Here is a 14,738-nt window from a genome sequence, read left to right as displayed (position 1 = left end):
TACATTATAATAAATAAATCATGATAAATTTAAAGTTTTATCATCATACATGATAATGTATGATGATATAACTTGTGAGATAAGCCAAGGGCCAGGGGTTAATTCCTTTGGACCACTTACCGGCACGGGCTGGTAAAATCCGATCTCGTGTCTGTCTGGATGGCATTAGGGGGGCTAAGTTTGAGTGAGGAGGTCGATGGGTAAGTCGATAGGTGTCTGTTCTCCAAATAATAGACTGGATTCAACAAAACAACAAATTTAATATCAAACTTAAAACTAGGATTCATAAGGTTACAAAGTTATGGATAAATATGGGATTATATGCAGTATAAGCTACAAAGATATAACCTTTTGTAAATTTACAAAGACAATCCTTTTGTAGGCAACCCGATACATGGGTCTGTTAAATCTATGTGCGGAAAGAGAGTTTAAAACATTTTAACAAATACCTCAAAGATCCTGTGGAGGTTGTCGGGAGAGGTGCAGCAATCCAGTCTTGAGGGGTCCTTCAGTAGATGAGGAGAGGTCCAAATAGAGCTGAGACCAGCCTGGAGGCTTCCTTATGATGATCGTGCTGGAGACTTCCCTTTGGTGATTGCCTTGATGTGCAGGTGCTACTCCCCCCTTTTATACTCATCCCATAGGGCAGTGTTCTTCAACTGGTGTGCCATCATATGGTGAAAGGTGTGACGTGACTTTTGCATATTCTGTTAATTTCAAGTTTTATTTATATATTTTCATCAAAGTTGCTGTGTTTCTTATGCTTTTATTTCATTCTCTGCTGCAGCACTGATGAAATAAGATGATGATTGTTTACTCTATTACAAGCCATGCATTTTCATGTATTTAAGAAATTATATGTAAAACAAATTTTCTCACTGGTGTTGATGTCTGTTTAATAATAGGTTAGTGGCATTACGTAACTCTATTCATAGTATCATACCATATGTTCTTAAGGGGAATGACATTTTGGTGTGCCATGTTGAGTCATGGGTGTGCCGCAAGTAGAAGAAGGTTGTGGAACACTACCATAGGGAAGCTATTGGGGGGAGTTCTGATGCAATCTGGTCAAAGGTCAATTTGCACCCGGGTGTTGTTTATGTTAATTGTCAGAAACCGAATGTTTCGACAAATTTATTACTTCTCTCTAGGTATCATTACTCATTTTACTTCATAAAACTGATAACATCTGTCAAACATACTAAATTCATTGCCAGTAGTGACTAAGGTTAGGGTTTGGGTTACAATCTTAATTGTTAAATTGAAGAGATATTCAATTGATCTTATCTATTAAGAAATCGGGAGAAATAGGATGTGTGTGGGTTTTCCACTTTGTCATTTTGTTTCTTTACTCGACCTTTGACTCAATCCTTTCTCGTCATTGTATTAAAATATAACCAAATTATTAAAATATTCCCTTCAAATCTCACACTTGTTTACTTGGACTTCGATATAACAAGTCCTAGTTAAAAAGAAAGGCAGTGAACCCATAAATTTGTATTAAAAAATCTTAATGTAGCCTTAAGGTGTGCACTATACTTCAGCATTTAGGGCATAAGCCCTTCTTCAGCAGAAGTCACAAATTCTAGGTTGTACTGTACATACCTTTCAACATATTTGGTACTGATATTTAAAACATTGTTTTAAAATTCCACCAGTATAGTCTTCTAATAACATTTCCTCTTATAATTATTTCCTTCTTTATACAGTCCTCTAAAACACTTTCATTTTGTTTGAAGGACAAATTTCCATGCATGTTTAATTTCATTTTGCAACAAACAAGCAAGTCTTTGTCTACAGTCTGTTTCAAAATTAAACACATCAAACTTTTTTCAATAACAAAAACATTAACAATAGTAATGTATTTATTATATTAGTATGTTGTTTACAACATCAATTTAAACATTTTCTGAAAATTTTTAGAGCTATCTGACAATTACAAAAAAAAAAATTATCACAGATTTTCAATTTTTGAGTGTTTCAAAAGTATAAACACAGGAGCATAAAATTAGTATAATCATTTTTTTTATTAATTATTGGTTTAATTAGTTGTCACCAGAGGTTAGTATCATTCATTATTACAAACATGGCATCAATTTTAAACAGTTTTTGTGATTTAAAACAATTCCTCGTGGAAAAACATTAACAGAGTTGGAAATACGTCAAATTTACTAACTAAAAGGAGCTGGACAATCTCTAAGACATATTTTGGCAGCTGTAAATTGATCTACATGTGCTGTGAGAATGTGTTAACTCAGTGAAAATTATGGCAGAAATAAGCAATGTAGAAGGCCTAAATGCCTTACACTTAGGAGAAGAAAGGTTTTTGGAAGGAATGAAAGAGAGGTTTTTTGGCTACTGACAGTCAACAAGTTGTCTGTCAGAGAATCAGCATCGAATTTTCAACTGCAGTTTCACCAGAAACTGTATGCATAATCATAAAATGTCAAATTTACAAAAATGGCTGCCAAACCAAAATGAACACAATTGCATAAAACAGCTAGATTAATGTAAGCCAAAGACAGGATGGCATGGAAAGAGGAGTTGAAACAAAGTCTTTTCAGATGAAAAAAATGAATTTGGATGGACCTCAGTTATAAGCCAGTAGTGACTATAACTGTCAGGTCTGTCCAAATTCCATTATTTTTGAGGAAGAAGAAAGAAGTCAGAATGAGCAGACAGCAAGTTGGGAGCTCTTTGGTGGTGTTGGATGGGGGTAAAACAGACATTGTATTTATAGAAGGTAGAATAAATTCAGAAAAGTATCAAGAACTGTTGTATCAAAATTTAATAATTTTTGGATCACTTATTGGGTGAGAAAACTGGTAATTCCAACAGGATAATATTGCCATTCATGCATGAAAGGCAACTAAAAATTGGTTTGCTGAAAAATAAGTAATGTGATTGATTGGTCTTTATGGAGCCCTGATACGAACCTGATAGAGAATGTTTGGGGCATTATGGGTCATCTTGTTTATAGCCAAGACAGACAATATAATACTGTAAATGCACTGAAATTAGCTATCATGGACTGTTGGAAAAATATTAAACAAGAACAACTTCAAAAACTAATAAAATGTATGCCTGACAAGAGTATTTGAATTAAGTCAAATGGTGGATCTACAAAATATTGAAACATCGCAAATCATTTTTTGTGCACCTGTGTTCATACTTTTGAAACAATCAAAAATTGAAAATCTGTGATAATTTTTTTATTTTGTAATTGTCAGATAGCTGTAAAAATTTCAGAAAATGTTTAAATTGATGATGTACTAAGGTATGATTTCTTTCCGAGGTGTGTTCAACCACTACTACTCTAACTAGAAAGAAAGCTCCTGGTGAGACTAATTGGAGACAAGAAGAGAATTGTTGCTGGTTGCAAACAAAATGCATATCTTGCACATTTAGCTTTTGTTAAAAATCTGTGATCCAAAGATTTTTTATGAACAACTTGATAAAATTTGTTTCATTTCCTGTTCTGAATGAAAATGAAGTTGGATAATAAGTTCCATTGATTATTGCACAAGGCAAATGCAGATCCCTGGTCAATGTTTCACACTATAATTACTCAGGTGAAGTGATTCCAGAAGCAGTGCATTCTTTACTGCAATGTGGCCCAAAATTCATTCCAAAACCAAAGAAGGATTTATGTTAATTCCACCTGCTATTGCAGCAGTTAAAAATTGTCAGCAGAAGGACTTGCGTTCTCAGCTGGAAGTGTATCCATCTTCATAAAGTGTCCATCCACTACTACTATATCAGGAAAAGAAAGGAGAGTTGTAACACAGTTTTTGAACACTTTGAATCTAAGAGTTTTAGTCTCAGACAAAGATAAGGAGTTTTTATCCGGCAGAAACATTTGAGGTAAAAAAAAACAAAAAAAAGTCTGCCTTGCCTGGCCATTTTGCTTCAAGTGATCAAGATATGACAAGATTGGAATAATTTTTCTAACAAGTGGTTTTTTCTAGGAAATATATTGGCAAAGTCCCTTACAGCTACTGGCACTGGGACTATACCTTCAAATTTGTACTTACTTTTCAAAATAAATGTGGTCACTTTATATCCATCTGTTACCTATTTTGAAGTCGTCATGCTTGCAAACACCTTATTAATCAAGAATAGTTGTTCCATACCACAGATACCGGAGTTGAGAGAGACGCTTTTACTAATTACTAAGAACAATTATTTCTGTTTCAATGGAAACATTTACGTACTAAAGCAGGAAGTATGTATGGGTTTGACTCTATCTGCCATTTTGGCAGAGTTAGTCATGAGAACCATAGTTCAAAATTTTAGATTCCTCACTATAAGTTATCCTCTTCTATATTTGAGGTATGATGACGATATTCTACTAGCTTAGGAAGGTTGTAATAAAGAGTTATTGGATTTTATACAATCACAGTTGGCTATTTCTTGACTATTTGGATTTTTACTAAAGAGAAGGAAAAAAAATGCAAAGATCTCATTTTTGGATCTGTTCATACATAGATCTCCCAATGGCATCTTATTTTCTGTGTATCATAAATTTGATAAACCACCTTACATCATGCCTTATATGTCTTTTCAACCCTCAGGGTCCAAAAACTTGGCTATTATAGTGCTGATATGCAGGGCATTCTTATATCCTTTTACTCGATTGCTTGTAGATGATCTTTCTCTTCTTAAATTGACAGTTTTAGTGCTGGGTATGCTTTGGCCGAATTCAAACACCTAGTTAACTGGGTCAAAGGCATGCTATTTCCACCATCCGCTTTGTATCATAAAGAGGAATTGGTTTTTGTAACATTAGCCATTCCATACCTGGGCCCCTTTGTTAAGTTTTCAAGTAATTTGAATATATTTTGCCACTAGTACCCCAGCCCATGTTGCATAGGATACTTTTAATGATAGAGACAAAATTACTCTATGAAAAATCTGGGGTGTGTTATACTCTTAAAATCTGCTAACTGGGTCAAACCTATTATATATTGGGTCCACTACTAGAATGTTCTTCCTCTATTATGCTATCTATTGGTCAAGCAAGCTGTAATCTGTGTTGTATGTCATTTAGTGTTGCCATCAAGAAGTTCCAGGGGCTGCATATTAGGACTTCATGGACGGCATGTTTCTCAAGAGTAAAATATTGTACAAATAACTCAATAATTCATCAAATGAAGACATATATGCAAATGAAAGTAATTAAAAAATGTACAATCATCTGACCTTATTTTATTAAATGTAGAAAATATTCTTACCAAATTACTTTCTATGTTTACTGGATGTACCCTGTGAACTATTTGGCTGTTTTTTATTTATGTAATTAGTAGATGGTGTGTATTCTCTGGTCCACCACAGATCACTGCTCCAAACAGGTATAAAATCAAACTAATTGAAAGTGTAGAAAATAGTGTATGAGTGGTTACTGCAAGTAGACAGTTAGCTATAATGCTTAGTGACATGGCTAGCCATGGTTATGGTTTCAAACCAGATTGTATGAAAGAGGCCCTTAATCAGATTTCTGGCTTGTAAAATTTAACATAGCTTAATCGAAACTGTTTACACGATTATCTTTGACAGGTTTTTACCGTGTAAAATGTTTAATAATAATGTAAATTTTAAATTTGTTAAAAATTTATAATTACTTTAATGTGTGCATGCTAACTTTCTATATAACAGGTTTATGTACCAGGAATAATTACTATAAATCTTTCCAATGTTTTATCAATAAATACAATTTTTGTTATGAATACAAATTTTAAAATTTTCTATTTAGTCAGAAATCTAGAATTAACATTATTTCAGTTATTTTATTTTTAATTTGTGTATTTAGCATGGGTTCTAATTAATGTGTACTATTTTTAGTCTATGCAAATAGTGCCAGATTGGTTAGAAGCAGCCGGTGGTCATACAGGGATGTTGCAACAACAATCGTTTGCAAAAGGAAGCCGTTACGGTGCTAAAGATGTCAGGAATTCTATTAAAGTAAGGCTGAATTTTTTTTATTAGTATTTGATGTCATTACAAAATTGTAAAAATGTAGAATGAAAGATATGTAAATATAATTAATAAGAATATGATGCTTACAGATTTTTTACTTGAGTTGTAATGTGGCCAGAACTACAGCCATTTTATAGCTTGAGTTAAAAATTTTATTATGTCTGGCTTGAATTTATATGTAATATTCAATTAAGAACGTAAAATTTAGTATTGATCATCTCAATTTTTTATTTTATTAGTTTCAAATATTGCTTTGTGTTTCTGGCTCTATATTATTATTATTATTATTATTGTCTGTATAAAATTATATTTTTAGTTTGTGAAAAATTTAAACAGTTTGCTAAGTGACATTTTTGTCTTGTTTTAGTACAGCTTTGGCTCCTTAGCATATACAAATCACTGTTCCAACTGAATTGGAATGTTTTTGAGCTAGCTGATGAAATGTGATCCAAGTGTGAAAATTAGTACTTTTAGCTATCTGAAAATAAGCATTTTATATAGATGATTATTGGTTTCATTCCATAGAAAGGAATAACTTGTAAATAGATAATCTTAATTTAGTTTAGTAGACAACTGGTACAATAAACTGTAATGACTTGTTGTGTTTCTGAAACTTGTTGTGTTCATATAGAGTACACATAGAAAGATAACTAACTGTGCATAATATAGATTAGTGCTACTTTATCGTAGCCAGATGAATTACATTCAAAAAGTGGTACTCTTTACTGCAAATTAACTCTTCATGAATTTGAACAGTGACCAATGTGGTGTTATTACAGGGCTCCAGTTTTTCAACAGTGTCTCAGATAAAAATGATTTTGCAGTCCATACATTGCACTAAGAAGGTGCTCTTATTCCAAACTGATATGAAGTTGTACTTACTTTTTTAGCTAGCTCCATGCTATATCTGTTGTTACATATGTCGTTACATATGTCAACCCCTTGTGCTCTAATATATGGCTACTTATTTTTGTTGTGTGGCACAAATGTAACACACCCTTGTACCACAATGTTGATGCAGCAGGTGAACCTACTAAATGCTTTTTTTTCCAATGTGGCTAAATTGTTTGTTATTATGTAAGAAAAATCAGGCATTTAGCAGGTTTCCCTATTGCATCAAAACAGTGATACAAAGATATAATACATTTGTGCCACAACAAGAAAAGTAAATAGCCACATATTAGAGCACTAAGGGTTGGCATATCTGTACAAGGCAATGAACAGTGTGATCTACAGTATGGGCATATTCAAAATCACAGTGTCAATCTAGTGAGATGCTGCTTGAACTGATGCACCCATTGGCGTTTTCTAGTGAAAACAAATGCTGATTGCTGGGGATATCGAGAAAGGAAAATGATAAATGGTGTGGACTTCCACATTGCATTAAATTTATATGTTTGAACTTGTTTAATGAGAACAGCTTAATGAAAAATGAATATTTCAAAAAGGGAAGATAATTTTTAAAATTTCAATAGGAGTTATTTATAACTAGATCAATCCTGAGATTACACTTTAACAACTAAAAACAAATCATGTAATGTACAGGATTCCAACACAGTGAAAAGTCTGGGATTTTCATTAGTGTTCCGGAAAAGTCAGGTAATTTGCTTCCTTGTCCACTTTGTTGATTTTTGTTGACAATATGCTAATATGCTTGACTAAGTGTAGCTGCCTGCAAGAAGTACAAGAGGCAGTCAAAAAGTTCCCAGAATTGTGATCCTGCACTATAGTGGCACAATATATGGCAACATAGACGTAATCACCTTCAAAGTAGGCCCCTCCTGCACAGACACGCTTGTTCCATTGATCCTGCCACTGTTGAAAGCAGGCATGCTTCTTTTGAAATCTTCCAGAGTTAGGCCATTGTATTCGATATGATATCCTCCCTGCTTGTGAAACTCATTCTTTTGAGGCCCATTTTGAGAGTAGGGAACAGCCAAAAGTCACTGGGAGCAATACGACTGGGTGATGACAGGAATACTTTTGTCGACAGGGAATTGCTGCATAACAAGTGATGTGACTCAGTGTGTTGTCATGATGGAGAAACCACTGTCCATGCCACTTTTTGGGCCTCTTCCTCGTAAACTTGCTGCAGGGCCAATAGCATCTGCAGCAGTTTTCCCCAATTTGCACACGAACTTGATGTTTGCACACTGCCTAACTGTGACATTGTGTGCCACAGTAACAACTGTGTAAGTCTAAACTTTAATGAGCATTATCACGTTGCAAATAGACATGTGGAGCTTCTCGCCACAGCAATGCATAACCTTATCTTATATCACATTTTCTAACTGCAGGTAAATTCTGGGAACTTTTTGACTGCCCCTTGTAATGTGGTGCAATACAACTTACGAAAAGGGATGCAGAATATTTTCAGGACCCAAAATTTCTCCCAAGCATAAACAAAATTTTTTGAAAAATTTTACGAATTATTAAAATGAAAGATAATAAATACCATTTATGCTATTTTTCATTTTAATAATTTTGATTGTGTCTCAAAGCAATATCTTATTTTTTTCTAGTTTATTAATATTTTATAAAGTACAGGAAATTAATTAAGAGAAATTTAATAAATGTATACTTTTGTATGTGGATTATATAAAATTTGTTGACGAATAATAAAAAGTAATTGAATTTTTATTCAAAGCCATGTAGACTTATGGTTGTGGATTAATAACAGAATGACAATTTTAATAATTCAGCAATTAGAAAAAATAACTAATTAAAATGTTGGATAAGCAAAACATACATGCTTAGTAGGTCAAATGCTGATTTTACTTTGTCAGTGTGACATACTATAAGAGTCGTGAGGGTAAGGGAATTTATACAAAATTGGTCAGGGAAAGACAAGGAAAATAAAGCAAAAATTTGAGTAGGAACCCTAAGTGTCTTCTGTAGATATACTAGTATATTAAAATAGCTTATTAATGTACTAACCTAATTTTAATTTATTCAAGGTACATTCATCAACTAAATTAAATTCAAAATTGTCAATACAAATAGAGCTCTTAAGTCTTGTGATGACTGCCGTCTTGTTTGCTGGCTTATTGAGCACTGAAAAGACACTTGCAGTATGCTGGCAGCAACCAGAAGTTGCTGGATATTTTGAACAGAGGTGCTGGTACAGCACTGATATTTTTGAATGCACCCTATATTTCAAGACTGCTAAATTTATAATGTTTCAAATTATAGTTTACAATGATTTTTTCCATATTTTGTAATGTTAAGTAATCTTGTGATATAATTCTCTGCAAGAACTTCATCAGATTATGCAGATAAAATTATACTGATAATTTGATGATTGCTTTAAGGGATTGTTTGAGGGTTAAATTGAACTGTTATGGAACTTGTTCTACAAAATAAATTACCGTTAAAACTTTATCTGCCAATGCAATGAACCACTTAAATATCAAATAAATTAATTTTATAACAAATTTCCTAACACTAAAAAAATTTTGCTCAAATAATTTAGTATTGAGCGGCATTGGTGATCAATCGTGCCAATTAAAGCAAATTTTGAAAATCAAATTTGTCATAAATTAAGGCCACTCGCATAGTAAATAGAAATCTTTACAATATTCACATAATTTATTACAAAAGTTTTACTGACATAAGTCATTTGTTGGTGATAAAACAATCAATTTATTAATATTCTTAGTTGTCAGTAACATTTTATTACTTCTAATATTGTCGTTATTCTGTTTTACAGGATTCCTGGGAAGACAGTTATTCATCACCAAAGACTGAGGTCTTCAGTGTGAATACAGCAGAGGACGAATCTTGGGATTAAAATGCTGACATTAGTTTTTGATGTTACTGTTTATTATATTAAAATAAGTTTAAAAAAATTAAATATTTTTGATGCACTTAAGAGAAATGCATCCAGTTCAGGGACATTCATTTTTTTTGTTTAAATAAAATGAAAATATATTGGCATGGAAAGAGGAGTTGAAACAAAGTCTTTTCAGATGAAAAAAATGAATTTGGATGGACCTCAGTTATAAGCCAGTAGTGACTATAACTGTCAGGTCTGTCCAAATTCCATTATTTTTGAGGAAGAAGAAAGAAGTCAGAATGAGCAGACAGCAAGTTGGGAGCTCTTTGGTGGTGTTGGATGGGGGNAAATAAAAACTCTGGGCTTCATTTATTAATATTTTTAACATTGAAAAAAAGGAAGAATTCTGTAAAAGAAATATTGAAAGATTAAATTTTGAAATATATCTTTTGTACAGATATGAGTAATTTTAATGAGGCATTTATACATGACCAATTGTTTTGTTTACAGGATAAAACTAAAGGAATTTAGAAATATTTGTTTTTAAAATCACTCTTTACAATAAAATGTCTGTATACATTTTTGTGAAAATGGTAACAAAATCATTTGTTTGCAGAATATACAAAACACGTGGACACAAGAAGAGAGAAACGCTATGATTGTGCATGTTTGAGTGGGATTAACGTATGCAGAAGTACCAGCAAACTTCTCCCAGAAATTCAGTAGGCCTGCTCCCACAAGGCCTTTTATCAGAATTAAATACCATATGCTCAATGTTCCAGGATTTCCAACAAAACAATTTAGTGTGTGAGACTGCAATAAAACATGATCATTTATCAACCAGGAGGCAGTCTAGAGCTCTGATAGCTGGATAACATGAAACATCCTCCATTACAAACTCATTAAACGTGCATACCTTGTTCAGGTGTTGCATAAGCTGGAGGAGGGTTAGGCCACATACCAAGCAATGTGTCATAATCACTTGGAGGCTACGGAACAGGAAGATTCGATTGTTTCACATATGTTAATCCACTCATTCACAAACACAGCAATTCTCTTCTTGGATTCCAATGTTTCACATGACCTACAAAAAAGCTTTAATGTTTTCACAAACAGGTAGACTTTTTTTATAAAAAATTTATCATCTTGTTAATCCCACATCCATGCAACTTTAAAAATGACATACTTAGGGCAGTTCGAACAAGAATATATCTTGTGTTTATAAGTACATAAGATATGCAAGAAGGATTACAGGCACGATAAATACCTGATTATCGGTATATTTCATTTATAAATGAAATATCTAAATGAATGTAGGGTGGTTTAAGGGGTAATCCGCTGTTTCGGAACATGCTTGATGTTTCGACATCACCTTTAGTAGTCCCTTTCATTTACTGATCAACATTGGCTGCTTCCTATTCTAACATATATGTCATTCATTGTTTGGCAGATTGAAACACCTTTACTCAGTTAAAACTCTCTGCTCTGCTGAATGCAGTCATTGTGGAATGGTGGACCACTGTGGTCGTGTACTTGTGAATTTTGCATTTTCAGTTACCTGTAGAAAGTTTTTGAGGATATTTCAGTAAGTAAGGTGCAAATTGTGCCAAAAACACGATAATATGCGTGTACCTATATTAAGTTGGCATTGAATTTATCAATTCTGTGGGGAGAGTAACATTAAGACCTAATGGCTATTTTCAAATGCATTCATTCATTTACTGATGATTTCGTATTGGGTTTTTATGTAATTCCACTTAACTCTTAAGAGTTTTATTTTTCTAACAATGAATGTTTAATTGTTTAGAAGGTGGAGCAAAGAAATTCAAGGTAAATGATTTCAGTCTATTGGCGAGAGAGAGAGGGGGGGCTAACACTTTCACTCACTGAAAATTCCAGCTTTATAAAATTGCAGCCCGTCTTTGACAATGTCACATTTGCTGGTAATAAAATGATTAGGTTTTTAAATCAATATAAATGATTCTTAGATCATTATACACTTGTACATTACAAAGAGACCAGAATATAAAATTTTATAAATAACATTAGAGTAAAATAATTGAATAATTGAAAATAAAACAGCCATAAAATTCTTTTTACATAGTAGAAAGTTACAAAGCAATTATTTTTCCTAATATAGTTGGAGGCATTTGTTTTCATTTTGGAGAGAAGGGGTCCATTTGGTGGTTTTGAATTAAATTTCGCACCCCTCAATCTCGGTCTTATAATAATATGCTTCAGGCTACAAAAGTATATAAAGCGCGTGGCTGCTATTAACCATTCAAGCATGTGGTCAACGTATGGAAACAATAAATCTAACACTACGCCTTCACATACCCCCGTATGCGGAGTCCTATTTCTCTTCACAAAAATAACACAACGTTGGAATAAATATCACAACTAAGTACTTTTCATTTAAGATAGAAGAAAGTGCTGCAATTCAAGATTACAATACTTGCACAAAATATGTGTAAATCTGTCCTCCATTACTAAAATATCAGTCAACATATTTGTCTACATCAAATGTTTTCTGTTTCAATAGGGTACGCTTTACTTAAGCGCACGACTTGAGAAAAGGACACGAGAGAACAATTGTAAATTTCGTCACCAGATGGCAGTAATGATAGTTCACCCCTGCACGTTACAAAAAAAGGTAACTGACAAATTGCAGGAGGAGGAGAAGTCAGTTATTATCTTCCTATTGCTTTCGGTATTTGATGATGTCAGTGACCGTCACGTGTTTTTCTCGGTGTGTAACAAAAACCGGTAGTGAATTCCAATTGTTCAAACTTTTGTTAGTTCAACAGGTACAACTATCATCTCTTAATGTAATCGAACGTTTGCAAAATCTGAAATTATAATGCACCCTTCTCTTTTGTTGTTGTCCTTAATAATTAGGTTGTGTGTGAGAGCTTGGTTTATATATTATACATTCAAACGGCAATATGACCCCCTTTTTTTAGGTTATAGCTCTAATTCTATTTAAAGTCTTTTCGTGTTAATATATTAAAATGAACTCGATTAATTTTTTACGAAAGTATCGAAATTTAAAAAAAAATTCTGTTAGTAAAAATAAGTTTTTTTTGTAACTTTCTGTAATGAAAATGATATTTAATGATACGAGAGAGTCTCCTTTGTTCCCTTTAAAGATCCCCCCAAAGTAAAGGAGATTATTAAAGGAAAAAAAATCCTTTATAAAGGAAAAGGGATCATTCTTATACGACAGAAAAGATTTTTTTCCTTTAAATCAATTATTTTACTAGGAATGAACTTAAGGAAAATCTCTTATTTTATCCTGTAAGAGCGCTATAATCTCTTTTTTTATATAATTTCTTATTCTTTCCTTTATAAAGTTACAAGAGAAAAATAAAAGGTTATAATTCTTTCTTATAATGGAAAAGATTTATGAAGACATTTTAACCTCTCTATAAAGAATCTTTCCTTTATCAAAGATTCCTTCTTCCTTAAAATCTCTATATATCTTGGCTAAAAGGCAAATTTTTTATTGATAAATTTCCATTAAAAGTTTAATAAAGTTCAAATTTAGTATATATAAATTTGAGAATATGAAGGTTTATGGCATTAAAACCAATACGTAACGGTGAAATCTGCTAATGTGCTACTGAAGGGACTACGTTAGCAGGTTTCACTGTACATCAATACGTACAAACATACAGAAATCTGTATGGTTAGATATCGATATATTCAAATTCGATGTTTAACTGGATATGGAACAGATAGTAATGAATTGCTATTGATACTCCAAACAAATAACCTATTTGTAAATTTAATTTATTGCAACCCATTTCAAACCTCCAGACTACTTACAACTTGCTACTTGAGTGACTAATCTTTGTGATGGCCAATTGGCCCCCAGCTACTAAGGACTATTCCTTCATCTCTGGGAAACACGTGTTTAAATTTGAATCTTCAAGATTATTTTAAATATAACCGAAATTTTCGGGTCTCGTCCCTCATTATTTGGTCTTGATCGAAGAATGATTATGCGAAAAGTGTCCAAACTCCTATTGCTCAGTGAAAAAGAGTTTAAAAATGACCCTTGTAATTTCGTAAATGAATGGATATTTAAACGGGATATTAAAAATAGATTAACGTATAAAATAAGTTGTAATGGGTGCTTATTGGGCTGCAATTAAATACTATTTGTATGTCATAATTACAATACAGCTTACGGCCCTTCAAACAAAGAGAAATAAAGGATTTCGAATTGGATGAAGTCCAATTCGAAATCCTTTATTTCTCTTTGTTTAATCATGTAATATGCAAGATTAAAACGTTCTTTAAATACTGCGATAGTTTTCTGATGTTGCTGGACAATTTGATTCTCCTAAATCCATACAAAATGAAGATCATATAGTACTTAATGAATATTGTGTAATTGAATATAAAATTATTCACTTTGTGATAACAATGAGAAATTCTAGTTTATGTTCTAGATACATTTATTCAAATATACAGAATGCCACAGGAAAACCGGCGATTATAAATAGACTGTTATTAACTTTTGAATATTTTAAAACAAATCATGTACAAGATTTCAAACGAAATAGTTTGCCATTTATGTTTTGAAAGTGATATCACGCATGTGATCCTCATTTATGTGCAAAAACTCTTGGCATCTTCGAAGTATGCCATGTTTAGAGCGGCGCAACATATTCTCTGATTTGTTGTTATTGCATGACGAATTTTTGCCTATGAATTTCAATATTTTGTGGTTTCACATATCACACCCTTCGTCCATAAAATATTGAAAGTCTTAAGCTTTTTACCCACGATTGGGTACGAAACCGTGACCGTGCTAGCCGCGATACCGTAAATTGTCGTTAACCGATGATTTCTATGAAGCCTTTCACACGTTAGAAAAATGTAAATCTCGGAAGTGGATTTCTCATTATAGAATTTTTATGAGGTAAAGCAGTGATGAGCAACCTTTTCTTGGATGCAGGTCGCGGGTGAATTTCGAATA

At 32.7% G+C, this 14,738-nt stretch overlaps 1 protein-coding gene across 4 annotated transcripts in view; it reads left to right on the top strand.

Moving 5' to 3' along the window:
• Positions 1 to 9,817, top strand: part of LOC111626274 (ATP-dependent RNA helicase vasa-like) — an 85,008-nt gene extending 75,191 nt beyond the window's left edge. For all 4 annotated transcript variants that reach the window (XM_023369594.1, XM_023369591.1, XM_023369592.1 and 1 more), the window contains 2 exons: positions 5,842 to 5,961; positions 9,686 to 9,817. In XM_023369594.1, the coding sequence (XP_023225362.1) occupies positions 5,842 to 5,961; positions 9,686 to 9,766 (201 nt within the window). In that variant the 3' untranslated portion in view covers positions 9,767 to 9,817. The remainder of the gene's footprint in view (positions 1 to 5,841; positions 5,962 to 9,685) is intronic.
• The last annotated feature ends 4,921 nt before the right edge of the window (positions 9,818 to 14,738 follow it).

Source organism: Centruroides sculpturatus, unplaced genomic scaffold (assembly GCF_000671375.1).
Source record: "Centruroides sculpturatus isolate CEXI.00-Female unplaced genomic scaffold, Cexi_2.0 scaffold498, whole genome shotgun sequence".
In the NCBI taxonomy this organism is placed as follows: Eukaryota; Metazoa; Arthropoda; class Arachnida; order Scorpiones; family Buthidae; genus Centruroides; species Centruroides sculpturatus.
This window is presented reverse-complemented; position numbering and strand designations above follow the sequence as displayed.